Here is a 21,236-nt window from a genome sequence, read left to right on the forward strand (position 1 = left end):
GTCATTTGTTGCATCAATAATAGGAAACTCATACACTTGCCCAAGCTATAGTGAAGATGCAAACCCACACAGACTAGTTGTTTTAACTACTAAGCTACATTATAATAAAAATCTATTACAAATGGCTCAGAAGGGGACTAGCCTGAGGGGGATAAATGTGTCAGAACAATTTGCAACTTGTTACTAGAAAATTAGAATTTATGTCCTCCCTATAGTGAACAGGGTATGACAGGGCCACACTATTAATATTGATAGTAAACCAATCATTGAAAATATAACCTCAGTTATTAGCCTAGTAATGAGCAGATTTACCATTAGAAAAATAATTGTCAAGTAAAATGTCTCCTCCTACATCTTTGGACTGTAGGTCTTTTACTGTTAAGATTTTATTAACTTCTGATTTCTAGTTTTTCTTATAGTCAATTTTCTAATACCTCTCTTTTCCTATTTATGGATTTCAACCATGTACAAAGGATTCTTTTTCTGAAAGTGTTTGACAACAAGATGAGCATAAGTGTGATTCTATTAATTGACTATTACTTTGGATGCTTATTTTAGTGTTTCTAAACAAATAAATGTTGAGTTAAATTGCTTTCATTAATGGCCTATACTTATCAAATCTTTCATAAGTTAGTTTCAGAGTTGTTATGAATCATCTGAATCATCATTTTTCTTTTGTGAGAATGTATTTGCATTGGTAGTGTTCTTTATGGAATAGTGAAAATAAATTTGCCTTGAATGTTACTGGTGATGGCTGAGACTTGAAATGTTGCTTCACCAGTCAATGATGGGAAGCCCAAATTGTACTTATCGAGTTAATAATGTTGAAAGTAAAATTTTCAAAAACAGAAAACCATGACTTTCATTCAAATACAGAATAAACACACATGAAAGATGTATTTGATTAATTAAAGAAGGAATCAGAATGATGGTAAAGCTAGTTGAAAGAAGATTCAAGAGACTGGGTGTAGATAGGAATCCAAGAAAGAATGTTGGATTACCATCACTAGGTTGGGTACATAAATGGTTAATGTCCAACAGGGCAATAAAACCATAACCCTAGAGCCATTTGTATTTCTACTGGGGAAAAAATCTACAAATTAACATGTATCTTAACAAAGTCTGGTCCTAATCTGTAATAAGTAGTAAAATCAGACATTTATTAATTCACCTGGAATTAAATAATCTTTAAATGGGCCTGTGAGGAAATAGTTCAATATGACATTGAAAGGATGTGAAGTTATGCCTTTGGATTATATCTAGTTATTCCAATTTTTCTTAACAGTGGATAAGATCATTTTCAAGAGAAACTACAAACCTATCTCTCCCACCAGCATCCTTAGAGAGCTAGATTCTGATAATGAATTCAAATTCATTCTGTCTTCCTCTTTTTATCTCAAGATTTTTTTCATATAGTTCCATATTTTCATATCATTAACTGTATGTGCCACAACACAGTGTTTTGTGATTATTGTTTAAAATTGTATGCTTTTTATATATGCTTTTTATGTTGTGTAGGTAGCTTTTTATAACAGAGACTTATATTAGACTCATTATAAGTGAGTCTTTTATCTAAAGTAATACTGTTGGGAATCATCCTGAATTTTTTCTTTCATGAAAATTCTTGTGCGTATATTGCACGTATATAAGTTGTAGTTTTCCTATGCTGACATTGTACTCAGATTCTGAATTATATTTAGCTTTTTTTCCCTGAAGGAACTGTTCACACACATGCGAAGTCTGTGTTGGTGTGGCAAGAGGTTTATTGATTTCCCACTTAAACTATTTTCTTGCTTTTGACCCATTTTCAAGGCAAGCCCTGATCACTCTTCGTCCTCCTCTGAGAGTTGAATTACTGTCACCATATTTCTCAGCAATCCTCAGAGCTTCCTTTTATGACAGTGAAGAAGAGAAAGTGTTGGGAGAATATCTAGGTTTTGAGGAATTTACATGTCCTAAGAGTAATTCTAAAAGTTTATGGGGACATGTATAGGATTTGAAGACAGGTGGGGAATAGGAAGATTATTGGGGGAGGTTTCTAGATCAGAGAACTGAATTTCCCCAACTACCGTGACTAAAGAAACACAGTCTTTTGTTAATCTCCATCAGTCTGTCATGGTTGTTTGCTTGCTAAGCAGTGTCCATTTTCATGGAATGTCAGCTCCGTGAGGGCAAGGGCCATGCTGGGAGTGATTACTCTCTTTATCTCAGCATCTAACCCAGGGCCTAACAAACGATGCGCCAAATAGATACTTGTTGAGTGAATGCCTCGCGTTACTTAGGTAATATCTGTACAGTAAGAAGATAATAAGTAAGAGTGAAAGAAAGTGACCAGTGGCTTCAGTTTAAGAGATGGTTCAGTACACCATTGCTTCAGATATCAATTGTCTGATACCTTGTTCACTATTCTTTTTCTTTTGCTGATGGAAATATTCTAGGCACAAAAGCTTTAGGTGCCATGAAGGGTGAATATGACAATTATGAAAATAAGAGTGAAGAAGAGAAAAAAAGAAATAGCAGGCTAAAGTAACACAGGTTGAACCTTTACTGGAAAAAAATTCTCTTGGTAGCTAATTCCAAAAATAGACTTTATCTAAAATAAAATCATTATTATGATGGTTGCCTTTAAGCAATACATTAACTCAGAGATAACTGCATGGCTCCAAATGTGTCAGCATTTAAAGTCTGTCTTATTGAAATTTTTCTTAATTTATTGTAATCTAATAATCATAGAACACATTATTTGTATTTGACACAGAGTTATGTTTTTACCATGAACATTCATCCAGCTATATAACAAGGAATAATTGTTCAGTTAACACTATTCTTTCTACAGAAGTGCAATGTTTATTCATGTGCATTTGGTGAATGAATTCTTTATAAGCACATTAACAAGATGTGGAAAAAATCAAACCTCTGAATTTTCAAAAGATAGCTGCATAAAATAGTTGAAAATTTTTTCAGGGGGTGGTGAGTATAAATGGTTCACATTTAAAATGATAGATATTCTGAATGAAATGTATATTTGGGCATACAAGTAGCTGTAATAATTTTGTCAAATGAAACAAGATGAGTAAACTTTAATGTCATTTCATTGACTTGAAAGAGTCTGCTAACCAGTTGAAAAATAGCTTCATTGGGTTCCCCTAACCTCTTCATTTATTACATAAATGTAACTCAAGGGTAATTGCCTTAAAAAAAAACTTTGACGTGTGAAATGTAGAAAACACTGCTAGGCTTTCTGAGTATTATCAGTTCTATTTTGTGTCTGTTGTTCAGGGTGCAACTGATTTTGACAGATGTGCTGTTATGTGACTGGTATAACATGACATCTTTTTTCAGATGAACTGAATAAAAGTGATCTTGACAATGAGTAGATAAGACACTGTCAGAAAGCTTAAAAAACATGTCAATGTCATAGTTTTGATACAAATGCAGCTGAACAGCCCTTATAATATCATTAAGTGAGTGTCTTTCCAACGATGTCCTCTAAAGACAGAATGTAGTATTGCTCTTAAATATTATTACTTAGCCACAAAAATAATTGAATAAACCAAAACACAAAGGTCAATGTAATGTATACCTGAGGTGGCATTTGACGAGTCTGATATATGTATGTATGTGTATTTGTATGCAAATGTCTTATTTACAGCATATATGAGAGAATTTTGAGACACCAAAACCATTCTTGCAGGAGCTAAAAATCATGTAACTTCAACACTTCAGGAACATGATTAAAAATACTGATTGTGAAATATGCAAAGTGGTTTTATGGATATTGATCATAACGTTTTTCCTGATTTTCTTTTTTTATTGAATGAAAAGAAATAGCTTTCAATAATATGAGAAAATTAGGAATACATTTTAAGATGTAGATCATTATTTTGTAAATAGGTTAGTAAAGATTAAAATGGAATCAATTCCAGGCATCAAGAGGGAATTAGACATTGGAACTTTTGTTTTCCCTTATGACTGGCTTGGAACTGACTGTATGTGTCTCTGTGTATCCACAATGCCTTATATATTATCTATGTGTGTATAAATATCCACATATAAATATATATACACACATACACATTTAAAATGCTTTAATAAAAGTGTATTTATCCTTTAGAATGATTTTTAATGTCTGTTTCTAGGATCAGAGGTGGTTGATCTTGATGGAAAAAGTTCCCTTCTCTACAGATTTGATCAAAACTCCCTGAGCCCAGTAAAGGATGTTATTTCTTTGAAATTTAAAACTATGCAGAGTGATGGAATTCTTCTCCACCGGGAAGGGCAAAATGGAGATCACATCACATTGGAATTAAGAAGAGGAAGACTCTTTTTACTTATTAATTCAGGTAAAATTATTTGGTGAAGTGCTTGAAAATCTGGCCATTTGGGTATCATTTCAGTAATTTTATACTTTTATAGCTTCTCTTGTAACAATTAAGGTGCCTTATTTCCATATTCGAGGGCATATATGTACACCAAGTATTGCACTTTCATGTACAAAATGGTTCATATTTTGCAAATTGTACAAGACCCTCATTTGATATTTTTTACATAGTGCCAAGAGAACTACATAGCTATTTTCAAACATCATGAAGAAAGGAATGGGTCATTGAAAAATATTGAGGTAGTAAAAATAATGAGGTTGTAGCAAAGATAAAATTTACATTGCAAATGAATGTATGATGGGAAATACTAATAAAAAGAATTAACAGTGGAAGAAATTACAACAAGGTTGAGAGGATATTATATTCAAACTTCAGGTAGAGCCATACTAGTGTTTTGGATGGAATGCTAGGAAGGAGATTGCAATTATTATGAGAGATGCTGGTCCATAAGGGGAAACTTTTTTTTTTTTTTTTTTTAAGACTGGGAATAATGGTGCTGTTATTTTTTTCTCTTCTAAGGTGAAGCCAAACCGCCCTCCACTCACACTCTCATCAATCTCACCCTGGGCAGCCTGCTGGACGATCAGCATTGGCACTCCGTGCTCATCCAGCACGTGGGCAAACAAGTTAACTTTACAGTGGATGAGCACAGGCATCGTTTCCATGCCCAGGGGGAGTTCGGTTATCTGGACCTTGATCATGAGGTGTGATAGTTATGTTTCAATTAATACAGACTTGTATGATATATGTGTGGGGTAGCCATGCAAGAGAAAATATACTGTAGGGAGCATCCTTCCCTTCTTTCAGAGTAAATCTTGAGTCTCAGTGAAGTGTTTCCCAAGGTGACCTAACTAACAATGGCAGATTTGGGCATATACTACTGACGCTTCATCTTTCTACCTATGTTAATATACTCTTATACTGAGGGATTTTCTTTTTTACCTGAAATGTATAGTCATAGATGATCACATGTAGGAAATCGCCAAGAGATTGTATTGCCCCAAGTAAATATAGAGTAAATACATGTTTTTTTGTGTGTTTGCTATAGGGGCACCCACCCTTGAGCAGTGTAGATATATGGAGAGGTCATAGTAATGAATTGATTAATTCATTATCAGTTGATTCAGATGCACAAATAACCAATGTGTGCCCAGAAATATATATAAAACAAAATGCCATTATCACCAGCTATGTTATTAAACAGAAATTTACCATGGATATAAAGATGCATTTTTATTCATCAACCAATAAACACCAAATCCAGATGTAATTAGTAACTTGTAAGAATAATCAACGTCTAGTGTAAATGAAAACTGAATGCATGTAAATTTGTTTTCAAGTCTGCATTTTAATTTTTAAAAAATATCCATATGAAATTAGCAACATGACAGTGTAGGGTGATGAAAAGTTGATTTATCTGTGATGATTAAAACTATAGCTGCTAATCATAATTATTTAAGCAGATTATCAGTAAATCACTAAACAATATTATTGATGCCATTTTTCTTTCTAAGATCAGCTTTGGAGGGATTCCAGCACCTGGAAAATCAGTGTCATTCCCCCATAAGAATTTTCATGGGTGTCTAGAAAATCTCTATTATAATGGAGTAGATATCATTGATTTGGCCAAGCGACAAAAACCAGAGATCATTGCTATGGTAAGAGAATCTTTATGTAAATGAATAAGTGAAACTATGTTATTTTTCCATATAATGAAATTGCTCTACTTTGGATTCCCACTTGATATGATGTTTTAGAGATTACTCTTTTAAAAATTTTCTCTGCTCAGAGAATATGCATGGAGGCGATTAATTGTATCTAAAGGAATTGTAATACACAGGGTATGATTATTTTATTTTTATATGCAGTAAAGCATTTATTTTTACAGTTGATAACTTAATTTTGTGGTGTTATTACTCCAGGGTACTAATTTCTTTTGCTGTGTAACTTCCTTAATAAGATGTTCCCTGACAAACTTCTTAAATAAGCATACCAAGTTCCTGGAATCAGATAACACCCATGTATATTAGAGAGGCATTTGAAAAAGTGTGTTTTGCCATGGTCATTCACAACAAATAAAAAAACGAATACATGGTTACAATACTGCATCTGCCAATCTGTCCCAATAGCAATGTTTGTCAGGCTGCATTATATTCTAATCTGGTGGAAATGCAGCAAATTTTAAATATAACTGTACTGGTCAGGGTTCTGCCAGGGAAGCAGCATCACTATGAGTTTTATGAACAAGGGATCTATTTTAGGACTTGGATCTTAACAATTGTCAGAGGAACTGGAATGTGGAGACCAGCTGTCAGGAAGAAGAGGGAAGCGGAGTGAAGGAAAGCCAGGACGAACTGGAACAAACCAGCTCCTCTGTGATCATCCTTTACTGTGCTTTGTTTGTCATAGACAAAAAATCCTTTGGAAGGAAATGGCTGGCATTTCACTTTTGACTCAAATATCACAGAAGCTCCATTTTCGGCTAACTTTTCACCAGAACCAGACATGGAAGAGGATTCTGGGAAACATGGTTTCAAGTTTAACCAGCTTCGTGATAGAAAAGCAGACACAGAGATCCACTTCAATACATTTCTTTAGTTGTTCAGAATTCAGGATATATAAATGTAAGCTCATGCTTTGTCAGCCAATTCCAAAGCACATCATAGGGAGTATTTATTATTTATGAAAGATTTTATTCCTTATTCTCTGTGTGAATTGTTAGTATTTAAAGGAGTATACCATCAGAAAGATTTTTAGTTATTTTTTTTAATAAGAGGGAAGATGATTTAAAAGGAAAATAAAACTACTGTAGATAGATGTGTGTGCTTCATTGGCAAAAGGAGTTTCCAGAAACTGTTCATGCAACTAACACCCACTTTTCCCTGGCAAGAGGATTTGCTGTTTGCAGGGTAGCAGGCAGCTGCCCAAATGAAGCATCAGACCAAACTGCAGCTGGTAAAATGTTTCCAGTTTCACAAGGTTTGTTAGGTTCTAATTGCCTTTAACATCATGGGTCAGTGTGGTTTACTCTCCCATATTTGTTATTTCATTCCCTGGGACAAGATATTTGTCCATAGTGAAAGCTAATTCACTTTTAACAAAACCGTAATATAACCAAATATTTTTGTTTAACCAAGACCAAATGGTTTGATTCTGATGTGTATCCTTCTATATTAAGTGTATTTCACTGACTTTTCAAATCTGTATTTGGAAAAGATGTTAAAGATTACTTTCAAAAAAATATGTTTATCTTCATTTCTGAAATGTTATGTTAAGAGATATGCTTAATTATTTCTAAAAAATTCAGACCTTAAAGTTTTTTAAAAAATCCTTAAATATCTATTTTACTCTACTAGCAGAATAATTTGTATATGTGTGTGTGTAGCATTTTAATGAAAATTTATGCAATTCTAAGGTAACTTGGAGATCTTTTTTAAAAACATTAGATGAGAAATAATACATGTAAATCTGATCATACAGGCAAAATGAAAAGAAAAAGCCAAAAACATTTTAAAAATAAAGGAATGTTGGGGTGCTTGGCTGGCTCATTCAATAGAATGTAGAGACTCTTAATCTTAGGGTTGTGAGTTCAAGCCCCACATTGGGTGTAGAGATTACTTAAAAATATTTTTTAAAAATAAAGAAATGTAAGTAGTACATTATACATTGTAGTGTCCATTGTAAAACATAAAAGGAAAAATGTGCTACGAATATAAACAGACCATTCTAGGAAAGCTAGTCCAAAGAGCCACAAACTTGTGAAAAATGCTCTGATTTACTGTTGGTCAGGTAATGCAAGATAAATAAAAATGATCTATCACGTTGGCATTTTGTCATTGAACTTGTGCAAACTTAAAAGATCTGTGATACCTATTCCTGCCAAGGATGTGGGGACAAGCATATCCTTGTATATTACCAGTAGAAATGTAGAGTATTTTAACTTCTTTTTGGAAAAGAAGCTGGAAATATTTATTAAAACATATAGGTATATATAGTTCTATTTAGAACCCTCTTCTGTAGAACTGAGAATAGAAACATGTGGAGTTTTTTACTCCAGCATTGCTGCAAGAGGCAAAACTTGGAAACAAAACACATGTACAGTAAGAGGAAAACAACTCAATTGCTGTTGGAACAGTCACATAATAGAGTTTTATGCAATCAACAAAAAGAAGGAATTAGGCTTATACCACATAACTCAAAAGAATTTCCATAAGATATATTTTAGTGATAAAACATAGCTCCTATTTTTGTAAAATAAATAATGCTTAATGTGTAGGTATATCATCAATATATATCTAAGTATGTGCTTATGTACATATAACTGAACATAAGACTGAAACTATATATGTATATATATTTTATATATGAAAATAAGAGACCAATGGGAAAGGAGAAAAATATGGAAGGAAAAGCTGTAGCTCCTTAATATTGGGTATGTGATGAGGTGGATTAGAACCAAAGGCAGCAAAGGATGAAGGAGAAAAGAATTTCACCCAGAACCCAGGGAATGGAAAACCAAGAAAAGATAAAAATCAAAGAATTGGCTTAAATAAATTTTTATTGACTTCAATGGCACTGAGTCAGATGCCCTTATAGAAGTTCAGAGCTAGGGAAAAACAGATTTCTCCAAGAACCCAGGGAAAGATTTGCCTGACCATACTATCACCGGATTTTAAGAACCTTTAAGATACATGGCAAGGATTTGAATTTTCATGTTGATAGCAATTTGTTGTTGTTGTAAACCAAGGATAATTTGATCGATAAATGGCCTTTGTGAATACTTCCATTTCTATTACTAAAATGATGTGAGTCATTCTTAAAGCTTTTTTTTTTTTTTGCTTTCTTCTCAGGGAAATGTGTCATTTTCTTGTTCACAATCACAGTCCGTGCCTGTGACTTTCCTCAGCCCCAGGAGTTACTTAGCCCTGCCAGGCTTTTCCGGGGAGGACGAGCTTTCTGCCTCTTTTCAATTTCGAACCTGGAATAAGGCAGGACTTCTGCTATTCAGTGAACTTCAGCTGGTTTCAGGGGGTCTCCTCCTCTTTCTTAATGATGGAAAACTTAAGCTGAATCTCTACCAGCCAGGAAGATTACCCAGTGACATCACAGCAGGTAATAAGTGTATTCCTGCAGGCAGAGCATATGGTTTTGAAAGATTTCATTATCTCTTGGTCCCTTTTCCGTAAAGTCTTGTGCATAACCAAAAATGTAGTATTTGTTTAATAAACGAATACTTGAGTTAATAAGATTATCAGTGCTCTTCCTTACAGGCCCTTGATTCCAATTTCCTTTTAAATATGGCCTAGACACTAGCAGTTCTTATTAACTGAATGATAGGGGAAATAGAAATTTCCTTTCATGACCCTCTTGCCCACACAATATATTCTGAGGAAATGTGTTTTGGGAAAAATGCAAAAGACTTTGAAATGGACCCAAAAGTTTACTGGGCATCTTCAGTGGAAGAACTAGGCTCTGTCTTACACAACTATTAGCCTTATCTGGTCCTTGAGAGAAAAGGAGCGGTCTCTCCTGGATCTATATCTCTGTTTCTATTTTCGTGTGCAATGAAAAAACGAAATGCTTAGTCAAAGTAACTTCACTTGCTCATGTATTCTGTACAGAGTTGGATATATTTGGGGAGGATGAAAAGATTTCTGCAAAGTTCTTATTTGGGCACCAAATGGGATTCTCTCCACTTCTAGGCAATACGGTATCATAATGATTTGAAGTACTATAATTAAGGAGACTATATGAGTATCTGGAAAATTAATGTCTAATTTAGGTCAGTGCTTTGGGTGAGGGATATTTTTGTCTCTTCATTAAAATTATATAGCTCTTGACAAGGGATCTCCATCACATTTTCATATATGTGGAATAACACCCAAGCCAACCAACTAGAGGTCACATTGGGGTAAATTGCTACATCAGTTTAATAAATGATCTTTAAAAAAATTTAAAGATACCATTGTATTACTCCTCTATATTAACTATGAGGAAAATTAATAGAATATGACTGGGAGAGGAAAATCAGCCAGATTACAGATGGAAACTAAATATAGGGAAAACAGGTATACAAATAGATACACAAATGCATAGACTTTATGTATCTTTTTTGTTGTTCAATATATCAGTGTAGTTTAAATCTGGGAGCTGAAAGTTCAATATTAATTATAATTTTAAACAGCCACTGTGTTGTGACTTTCTAATGTAATGCTCAAAATGTGGTAGATTTTCAGGCTTGACAAAAGGAAATAAATTAATCAGTGCCATATGAATAATTAATAGGCTCCCTAAAATGAGGGCCTGAAAATGTAAGCTTGTCAGTAATGTGTAGCTTATTGTGATTTATTTGACATCCTAAGAAGTGGTTATATTCATATCCTTCTTTCAGCATCTTAAAGAAACTGCTTCGGTACAATGTTACTATAGTGAGCCCCATGAAGTTAGTCCATTTCTAAACACATTACGGATATGAATATTTATTAAATTACTAGGCATAAGTCTATATAGAATACTCTGATTGACTTTTAAAATTTCTAAATTAATGTTTAAATTAATACACAATATAATCCATTATGGCATCATAAGACTCAGTGTGATTGTTTCCATAGCTAATAAAAAAGAGCCTAGACTCTGCATGAACGCCAACATAGGAAAAATTGTTACACTTCAGATTACACAGGAAGGTTTTGATTTACCAACTCCTCCACCCTCATTTTTCCAGTTGCTTTAAAAATCCCAATTTTGGCCATTTTCAGTGAGGCAGGCACTCTCTGCACTTGAAAACAGACTATGCAAATGGTAGGTGGGTGGGTGGTTCATTGGTTCTCTCATGGGGGAAAACTTTCACATGTACAATGTTCAAAGATTAAGTCATTTGTCCGGATGTATTTTAATGACTCTTTAAAGGGAATCACGTACTTGTTGATGGGTTTACATCATATTATGGTAAAGCTTTCTATTCTATCAGGGTGGCTCAAGTTTTCTTAGCTATTAAAGATATAAATTACTAATCTTATAAGTTTTAAGAATCAAAATGTTTATAGCTTTTGCAGTGGAATAAAAATTAAATTGTGTTGAGAAAGAACTGAATTGTCCAAATCTTTGAATTAGCAGGATAAATTTTTAATGTGATATGCAGTTTGGCAAATTGTCACTAGGAATTCTTTGAAAATATTGTGTCAGCCTGTATCATATTTGAAATATTAAAGATATTAGTCTAAACTATAAAAGATATCAGCAGTATTACAAAACCCCTCATGACACAAAATATTTCCAGTCTTTGTTGCTTTTATAGATGTCAAAACAAAAATCGTTCAGATGGCATCAAGGACCCAGTGAACAATGTAGTTATATTTTCCTATTTAAAACAAACTTGTTATTGTAGGATTTGAGATTTCTGCTATGATTTAGTGTTTCTGCTGCTGCTTTTGCCTGAAGGTGAAAATCATACCTATAAGCCAGCTTCTTGCTCTTATGGGCAGGGCTGGTGATGTGGGCTTGCAGAATAAGGACGTTTTTAGCATTTTGCCTTTACTAGACCTTCAGGATTCTAGTGGCCCTGGCAGAGGAGCAGCCTGCTTGATTTGTCTAAGCCAAGAGAAGCCTTGTTTTATTCCACTTTCTTCTCTTTCATTGTTGGAATAGTCCTTACCTTTCAGTCTTACCTGTCACTCCCTGAAACTCCCTCTTTCTCCTAAAGTGATTGGCACCAGTAATCTCCATATTTTCATCTTGACAAGAGCTATGTGGTGGCCTGGAACTTTAGTTCTGCTTAGTGAATATAGTTAATGGATATAGGAATTTCTGACACTGTTTCAGAGCACTTAAAGGTATTTAAAAACAGGAAAAGCCCTTCAGTTGCTCCTTGAGCAATAGTCTACATATAACTGCCTTTTGCACCTTTGCAAAGAACCTACCCTGTACAACAGGCTTTTTTTCTTTATACATCTTATTTCATGGATGCCTATTATAGTCTTATGAGGGAGTGATGGTGGCTAAGCTGTCAGAGTTGTTTTTTTTTTTTTTTCTTGTAGCAATTTAGGGTTAGTACCAGTAGATTGTATACAAGGACCAGATATAAATCGTTTTCCTCCTTCTGTATTTTATGTGTTTATGTGGTTGGACCTGAGAAAGTGAGGAAGAGAGAGAGATGGAAAGACAGAGACAGAGAAAGAGAAAGAAGGAAGAGGAGGGGAAGAGGAAGGGAGAAGAGAAGAGAGGGAGAGGGAGAGAGTTCTGGTAAACAGTCGTGTTCTGACTACCTGCAGTTGTAAACACATCTATTTATTATTCTATTCTTCTATTACTCCCTTTAGAGTTGTCCATGCTTTCCACCCAAAGTCCACAGTGAACATACCTGTACTCAAACAAGTTGGATTTATTGCTTATTGCAGCAAGGAGAACACACAATCTAGGGAGCCATGGGTGTGTCTTATTAAAAAGTTTTTAAGGATGATTTATTATAAGAGTTTTGGGTTGTTAGTTTATTTGGGGGGAGGTTTTGAGGAAGTGGAACATTGCTCTGGATTAAATGCTGCTAAGAAGTGAGGGTAATTGTGTGATGAGTTTTCTTTGTAAATCTTATCTAGGATGGAGGAATGAAATAAGGCCAAAGCTGTGATTGGTGTAGGTAAAAATCGGTTGTCATTCATATTATCCAGAAGAGGAAGTTTGGTATCTTTGTGGCTTACACACTAGCCTTGTTATTGTCTGGACTTATACAGATTATAAAGTAGTTTTGACTTTTTTTTTTTTTTTGGTCCAATTTCATTGTAATCACACAGTTACCTTGTCTAATATTGGTGTTCTACAAGAATTGTATTCACCAGGAGAACACCAAGACCTAGCTCTGAGTGCCCCCCAACTTCTCATACCACCAAGGCCTTGCCCAGAGTGCCAAGCCACTTCCTAGCTGTTGGGGGCTGCTTTTCTGTTTTTAAAAAGATAAGGGGACCGAAGTGTCCTGCAGGCAGAGAAGAGTATGGGTTTTAGAATCAGCTTACCAGCTGAACATTACCTTGGATGATTCATTCTTCTAACTTGAGTCTCCTTTTCTCCATATTTCAAACAACCATGATAACAGCAATGTTGAAGGTTAAATATACAATGCATGAATACTAGTTCAATAAAACCTGTTACTATTATTTTATTATTATACCAACAACATGCCCCTCCCCTAGACTCAACATTTAATGAGTGGTGGGAGCAGTCCTAGAATTAGCATTTACTTACCTAATGTCATGAACAAGAAAAAGTACAAATTCTGTGATTCTTCGTCTCTTCTTTTACAGTGATGTGGTCTTTTAAGGTGCTGCCTCTCATCAGACCTAAAAGTGGGAAGGAGTTGTACACTTAAAAAAAATGAATCTAATTTTAAAATTATCCTTTTATTATGTCAAGTTAAGAGAAAAAAATTAAATGGACTTTTCATTGTTTAATTTATGTAATAAATCCCACTAATGGGTAACAAGCCTTCTCATAAGTCAGGTATCTGTCAAAAATGAGGCTTGAGAAGAGCTTTCCAAAGTCTTCCCCACAAACAGCACAACTTTACAACATGCTAGCTAGTTAGGTGGGTGACTTAACTGTGTCAAATGACAGAGTGGCTACCCCAGCAGTCTTTTGCTGTTAATCTGAATTGGTTTCTGTGTTGGCAGAAGAAATTCCAGAGCCTTTGACTATAATCCTGCGGTATGCTTCACCAAGCAGATACCTGCTACTCGAAGTGTGATCCCTGGACTAACAGTCATTCAGTGAAATATTTGTTTCCTAGAGGAGCATAAAACTTTGGATTAAGTTCAAAGAAACTGTTGGAGCAATATCTTGCTGTGCCATCCAAACCCATGGATGCCAGGCTTTTATGTCTTCTTTAATTTTAGTAACTAACTTTCACTGAATTTTATGAAAGTATCAGGCTGCAATAGACCAGAAGAGAAAATGTTCATCACTACAGGTAGTTTGAGAAGCACTGTCCTGGACCAGTTGAAATCTAAGATAAGATAACAGAAGCAGAGTCATGTTTACAGGCATGCCCAAACTTTGAGAGAACCAATAGGAGGCCTGTGGTTGTGGAAGGAGGGTGGGAAGTGTCCGTAGGTGTGATGCAAAGCTCAGTGCAAGGACTTTCACTCTAAATGTATCATCTTAAAGGAAGCTCTAGATGACAAATCTGGGGCATTTGATTTATTTTAGTCCAATCTCATACCGTCAGGGATTACATAACTCTTCAGTCGTCTATTTCAGAGCCCACTCTTAGAAAATGTGTCTAAAAGTATCTAACCTACATTTTTCATTTTTCATTTTTTCAGGTCTTTCTCATTACCTTTCACAAACCAAGCCAGTTGGGTCTTTGAAAATCTTTTTTCTTCCTGAATGTAGTATAAAAATGAGCTTCGGTGCCCAGGATGGAATTTGCGTTATACCAAATAAATCCAGGGCAAAGAGCTTAATCACCTAAGAGAGCTTCTACACATTTTCTATCTGAAAGCTTGTCAAAAAGAGCTGGAGAACTAAAGAAATTGTGCATTGTACATAGTATCAGAAAAGAGACCTTGACCTTTGGGTTTAATAGAGTACTCCTATTTTAGTTTACTAATTTCATCTACAAAATCATATGGTATCAAGTATTCAATGGGTATAAATCTCACTGGTAAATCCACAATGGAGATGCTTAGTCTCCACCTGTCTGCTGATATTCTGTCATAGAGCCCTTGTAGACTTAATTCCCTTTAAGAATGAAAGGGCTAAGTCATCTCATGGATTCATGAAAATAGAGCTGCATTGGGAGGGATGGGAGATTGTTTTTTAGAGGTGATGAGAATACTTTGATTTTTGATTAATGCAATTTTTGGTCATATATATATAATATAAAAACGAATAAAACCCACAATTTTCCATTATGCAAAAATTGCTATTTATATAGAGATATTTCCTTTCAGCCCTTCTCCATATTTATACAAAAGTAGGAATATCATTAGAATTGTATATATGTAATTAATTCTCATTATTTGCAATAATTACGTTGTATAAAGTTGTGAAAGTTGTATAAAGTTGTGCAAGTTGAATTAGTTAATATTAAACTACCACTCCTAGGGGAATTAGGGATTAGGTTCCTGTGATCTTCTGGCCACAATATTTTTGTCCACCAGTCAATAAATAACCTTGCTTTATGTGTGATTTTGGTTAAAGATACCATATTTAACATATATTTTGATCCATTAACATTGAACTCATGGCCAACTGCACTATAACCAGTGCCTGAATGACATTCATCGAGCATGTGTATTTTCTCTGTGAGGCACAGCACAGCCTTCTTGCATTTGAAACACCAGAGAGTACTTCATCACTATGCCTGAGGTCTTTTAAAATGGCAAAATCACCAACCAAAAGCACAAAAATCTGAGAAACATGTTTACATATGAGAGCTGAAATAAACATTTCATTATTTAGCCTCAGCTGGAAACATGTGTCTGTCAACTCCATTTTTTTTCACTACTCTGTGCATTTCTGTGAATGATTTCAAAGATGCCCTGAGTATTGATTTTGGGGTTATAAATAAATTATGGTGAGTATGTGAATTTGCAAATGTGGAATCTACACACTATGAGGATCAACTATGTAAATGTGGTTTTAGACACTGGTTTGTTTTTTAACTTCATGTTATATGGGAAAACTTTGTATATTCATTATAATAGTTTTTGTAATGATTGATACTGCTAAATATACAATATTATAAAAGGCGACTACACAAAAATGTAAAAAAGCAGATAAATCATTTTATTGGATCTAACCTAGAATTTTGAAAAATATTTATGCTCTTCCCAACCCTCCCCCCTGCCCCCGTAAAAGGTAAATTATGCTATAGAAGCTGAAAACTAAAAAAAAAAAAAAAAGGAAGCTGAACACTATCCCTGCCAAATAGTTGAAAGAATTTAACCCCTTAGGACTTTATCCAAAGTTGGGGATTTTGTTCTCTTTACTGAGGCCCTAAGAAAGAAATAACCATTTCTACAAGAGGGTACCCGCTTGCTTCCTTTTCCTGTCTTTCTGTTTCCTTTTATTAGTATCTGAGTGCTGCACTTGATTGGGTGATGCATATATTGTTTCTAACTAACTGCTTGTACTGTTCACTGTTGAGAGAGATCTCTTTTTAACTGATTTTGTCTCCCCCAGGTGTTATTGGATTAAATGATGGGCAGTGGCATTCCATCTCCTTATCTGCCAGAAGGAATCACTTGAGTATGGTGGTAGATGGCCAAGTGGCCTCTGCTGCTTCTTCCCTGGGGCCTGAGCAGCTTTATTCAGGTGGTACCTATTATTTTGGAGGTAAGAGAAGGGGTGAGGTCATACGGGCAATTGACCCATATTTGCAGTTATTCCTCCTTTTCTTTTGTCTTGGAGATGTCATTATGTTTTAACCAATTCAATAGTATGGAATAATTTCTCACTTGCTGTGAACATGGAAATGTTAAGTGGATCAAGATGACCAACTAGGACCTAAGATTCATTTCTAATATTCATGTTTACAATTTCTACAATGAGAATGATTGCAAATAGACAACCCTCTTCACTTCTTTCAAACTTTGTTATATTTTCCTAGTGTTCAGTGGCCCTTATATGGCTTTTTCAGATTTTATGGGCTGATTTTATTACAGTATTTTCCTGAACATGGCTCTTAGCTCCTCTGGAGCATCCTTATTGCTTTTCTACTGCCCAATGCAGAAGGACAATATTATGCCAATGGCAAGTAATCTAACCTAATTAGCCATAGAAACCTCTGTTCATTGCTAAGTAATAATGCACTGATACATTTGATGAAATTAAGGCATCAACCTTCAATATCAGGCCACCTCTCTAAGAGAACAAAAACAAATGAAGTGTATACCTGCCCTGGATGTTTGATTGAACAAAAAGCTTGGAAAAGAAAACCTTGGAAATGGAAATGAATCTTTACCACTGGAAAATTAAAATAAAATGTGATTTGCCACTAGAAGGGCAAAATTGTTAAACTGGCAGTAGTAAGACTTATTTCTAATCATGACTTGGAATGTTTCTTATTGCTGTTATTTGGAATGTTAATAGTCACCTCTGTCTAGAATCCCTTTTGAATTTGGTGGCAGTAGCCCAATCTTTATTATTCATCAATAAAATACAAATTCCTCCCTAAGAATTGATGGTAAGCACATAGATCATACATCTTTTATCTGATAGTAAGAGCAAACACACACTTTCTGTGCTACCCAGGGAAATGGTTCATACGGGGTTCCTGTCGTAACTTAAAAGGAAACTTTCATGGTGTCTGGAGCCCTCGAGTTCCTCCAAATGAAGGAGGATGTCCTCAAATTCCTTGCAGCAGGAACCAACTTGGGAGGCACCAACCTTGACTGCCAAATGGAACAACAGTGCTTTTACAGAAGGAGAGGTGATGGAGTCTACGTCATGAATCCGAGGAGAACCTGGGAGGAGCTTCTGCTGGCAGCTCGTGCCATTGTTGCTGTTGAAAACCTAGCTGATGTCGGTGTCCTCTTGTCCAGAAATCCTGGCTCGTGCACTGGGCTGAAGCATGCTGCTGCCACTGGAGCCACTCCTATTGCCACCGCTTTACCTCTGCAACCTCCGCTAACCAGATCCAGGTGCCCTTCCGGGAGCCGAGACTTCTGGTGGTTACTGGTCCCAGAGCTGACCACCAGCCTTTCACAGAGGCTTACGTTAACCTTCCTACCATCACTCTGTGTAGCACAGAGCTCTCCTCTGTGCTATGGGAACCTCTCCATCCCATGCAGAACAAGGGAGCTCACTTAGCGGGTCTCATGTGGGGTACGCTGGCCCAGGAAGTTCTGCGCATTCGTGCACCGTTTCTGATGAACACCCATGGGGCAGCTGTGCCCGATCTCTGCTTCTACAGAGTTCCTGAAGGTACTGAAAAGGAAGAGCAGGCCGCTGCTGAAAAGGCTGTGACCAAGGAGGAATTTCAGGGTGGAGGGACTGCTCCAGCTCCTGGGTTCACTGCTGCCCAACCTGGAGTCGCAGGCAGCTCTGGAATGCGGGCAGCTTCTCTGCTGAAGACTGGAGCAGCTCCCCCTGCTTGGGCCTCCAAATGGGTAGGAACAACCTCTGAATGGTCTTAAGCTGCTCTTCTGCAAAGGCAAGCAAAATGGAAATAAGGCTGATGGAAAATAAACAGTTTCGGGGGGGTGGGGGGGGAGGAACAAACAAACAAAACCCCTGCATAATCCGTTACTGTGAATGGCAGCATAGTGGCAACAGTCTTGAAAGATGTAATTACCTCCTTTAGTGAGATTTGTTCATTTTGAACCAAGCTGTTTATTAAACCTCATGGAATATATGATTGATTTCATGGCAATCCATAGGAACACATTCCTTTAACAAATGGTTAGATATAGAGAACAAATTAACTAAGAGCTTTCACTTCAAAGGAAAAGATTTAGAAGCACTAAAAGAGATTTTACAAACAGGCATGTTGTTAAATGTGGAAAAAAAGACTAGATAAAATGAATAGACTGGATAAAAGTGTAAATCATGAAAATAGAATCCTGATTCTTAAAGTATTTTGCATCCTTCCTGTTCATATTTAATGATGCTTACCTATTTTTTGAGGAAATTTTTCCTATTATTCATTCTGTCATATTTTATGGTGAAATATATCCATGTGTACCCTATAATTTTGGTTGTTTTTATTATGATGCAAATGATATACACTATTTTTTAAATAAACTTTTAATCTTTGAATAGTTTTAAATTTATGAAAAAGTTGCAGAGATAGAGAGTTCCCCTATTCCCCATACCAGTGTCCGCGGTAGTTCAAGTCTTGTATCATATATACATTTTAAAGAGTACTGATTACGATACTATGCATATCTACATGTGCATTTCCCAGCTTAGAAAGATAATATCATCAACATTCATTTGGTCCTCCATGGTCCTATCTTTTCATTGTAAACATTATCTTGAATTTAAGCTTTATTCTCCCTCTCATGTTCTTTATAATTTGGTGTCTATTAAAGTGTTTCTGAGTTCCCAACCAATATATTGTGGAAGCTTCCATCATAAAATTCAATCTTCAGGACTTAAAAAAAAGTCACTGATCTCAGGTTTACTTAGGTATCTCTGTTTAATCAGTCATCTCAGTTGGTGTCCTTCAGTATCCAGACATTTTGGGCACGAGATTCTACTGATCACTCAACACACACCCTACATACTCTAGTACACCCTTACATTTACAGGGCTGGGAACAAGGGGCCCAAAGAAAGCAGGAGGCCTTCTGCTGCCCTCCTTCTCCCTCCTCTTCTCAAACTTGTTGTCCAGGGACTGGTAGAGGAGGTCCATCCTTCTGGAAGTCCACTTTAGGGTTTTAGGTTGGCAATTCTGGATTCTGGGAGTGGACTTGAGGAGAGTGGGTGTCAACTCTTCCCAGTTTTAGCACTGGACACCCTGAGTCCCAAGGCAAACTGTCAGTTGTTGGCCCTAGAAGACCTTCTGCTCTGCTCTGTGTGTGTGAGAGCCTCCCATGTTACTAGGATCCATATTATCTAGGTGGAAGGCTCTTCTTAGGTTGCCAATTCTTCGACCAGTTTATCTTCAAGTAAATAAATATCCCATGTTCTGAGATACTTCCCATCAGTTCTCTTCCACTTCTCTCTCAATTCACCTGTGGCTTTCCAGTGATCTTATCATTCTCAAGTCTGCCTAACATGGCTGCAGTCTCCTCCACCAACCTGCATTGTATTTCCATTCTAGGAAGTTCCATTCTAGGAAGAGAGACAGTCATCCTGGGAGGGGGGGCTTCTCAGAAACCACAGTGTTCTGCATATGCCACACCAGATTCCATTATCTGTCCATCCTTTTCTACTTTTACTCCCTCCAACTGAGTGCTTTTCAAAAATTCAGACTTCATTGTGGTGCATTGTGCTCAGCTTTTATCATTTATAAATTGTAAATTTTAAATCTGTGTTCTCCAGGTTGAAGACAGATAAATGTCTAATTTCTGCAGTATTACCCCATGTGATCTTTGTGCTCTTGAATAACACCCTGTGCAGCACAGACAAGCACTAGGCCTTGTGCAGTATTTCCACCCTCACTTGCATAAATCAGCCATTATCCATCCAGTGAACAGACTGGACCACCATGAAGCCAAAGCTGACATCTTACTTCTGGTGTGGTGACATTGAGTGATAATTTATCTGTCATCATCGGGTGGTGTTTCACATGCCGACCGCCTCCAGTAATGGATTAATTAATTAATTCAGCATTTAGTATTCCCAAGAAATCTTCATATTTTAGAACTCCTATCTCAAACAGGTTCAGTACTGAACTTTTCTCTGCTATTGCATTATATTAGCTTGTGGTTGCCTGTTATTGTAGACTAATGAGGCGAACCTGGCTTGAACCCTTCTTTATTCATAAAATCTCTTGCTTATTAAACATTGTAGCCAGGAATATGAAGTGCCTCGTGATATGACGATGTGCTTTCTGTAAAGTTCCGTAATCTTTCTTTGTCACTGCGTTTGCTTAGTTTTATTCCCTACAGGCACATTGTACAATTTATTTTATTCTGAAATGGTTTGAAATGTGTCAGGAAACACTACCTGGAGAAAAGGAGATTAGCAGAGCTGTTTATATTCCTGGCATATTGTAGTCGCCCCCAAATATTATTGAACTATTACCCTCTCAGTTTTTACTTTAACATTCTTAATTGGTTAATAAGTCATCTAGAAAACATATCGAAGTTATAATAACCATATCCTACACCACAGAAGAATTTTAAGCACTGAAAATGTGTGTCTGTACCATGCACAATAAATTGATAGTCAAAGAGCTTTCATCACCTTTCCT

The 21,236-nt window shown here is 36.0% G+C and overlaps 1 protein-coding gene across 1 annotated transcript in view; it reads left to right on the forward strand.

Annotated features, from left to right (window-relative positions):
* Nucleotides 1-21,236, forward strand: part of CNTNAP4 (contactin associated protein family member 4) — a 241,907-nt gene that overhangs the window by 136,127 nt on the left and 84,544 nt on the right. The window contains exons 5-9 of the mRNA XM_072818909.1: nt 4,140-4,343; nt 4,902-5,086; nt 5,897-6,040; nt 9,233-9,494; nt 16,557-16,709. Coding sequence (XP_072675010.1) covers nt 4,140-4,343; nt 4,902-5,086; nt 5,897-6,040; nt 9,233-9,494; nt 16,557-16,709 — 948 coding nt within the window. The remainder of the gene's footprint in view (nt 1-4,139; nt 4,344-4,901; nt 5,087-5,896; nt 6,041-9,232; nt 9,495-16,556; nt 16,710-21,236) is intronic.

This window comes from Canis lupus, chromosome 3 (genome assembly GCF_048164855.1).
Source record: "Canis lupus baileyi chromosome 3, mCanLup2.hap1, whole genome shotgun sequence".
NCBI classification, from domain to species: domain Eukaryota; kingdom Metazoa; phylum Chordata; class Mammalia; order Carnivora; family Canidae; genus Canis; species Canis lupus.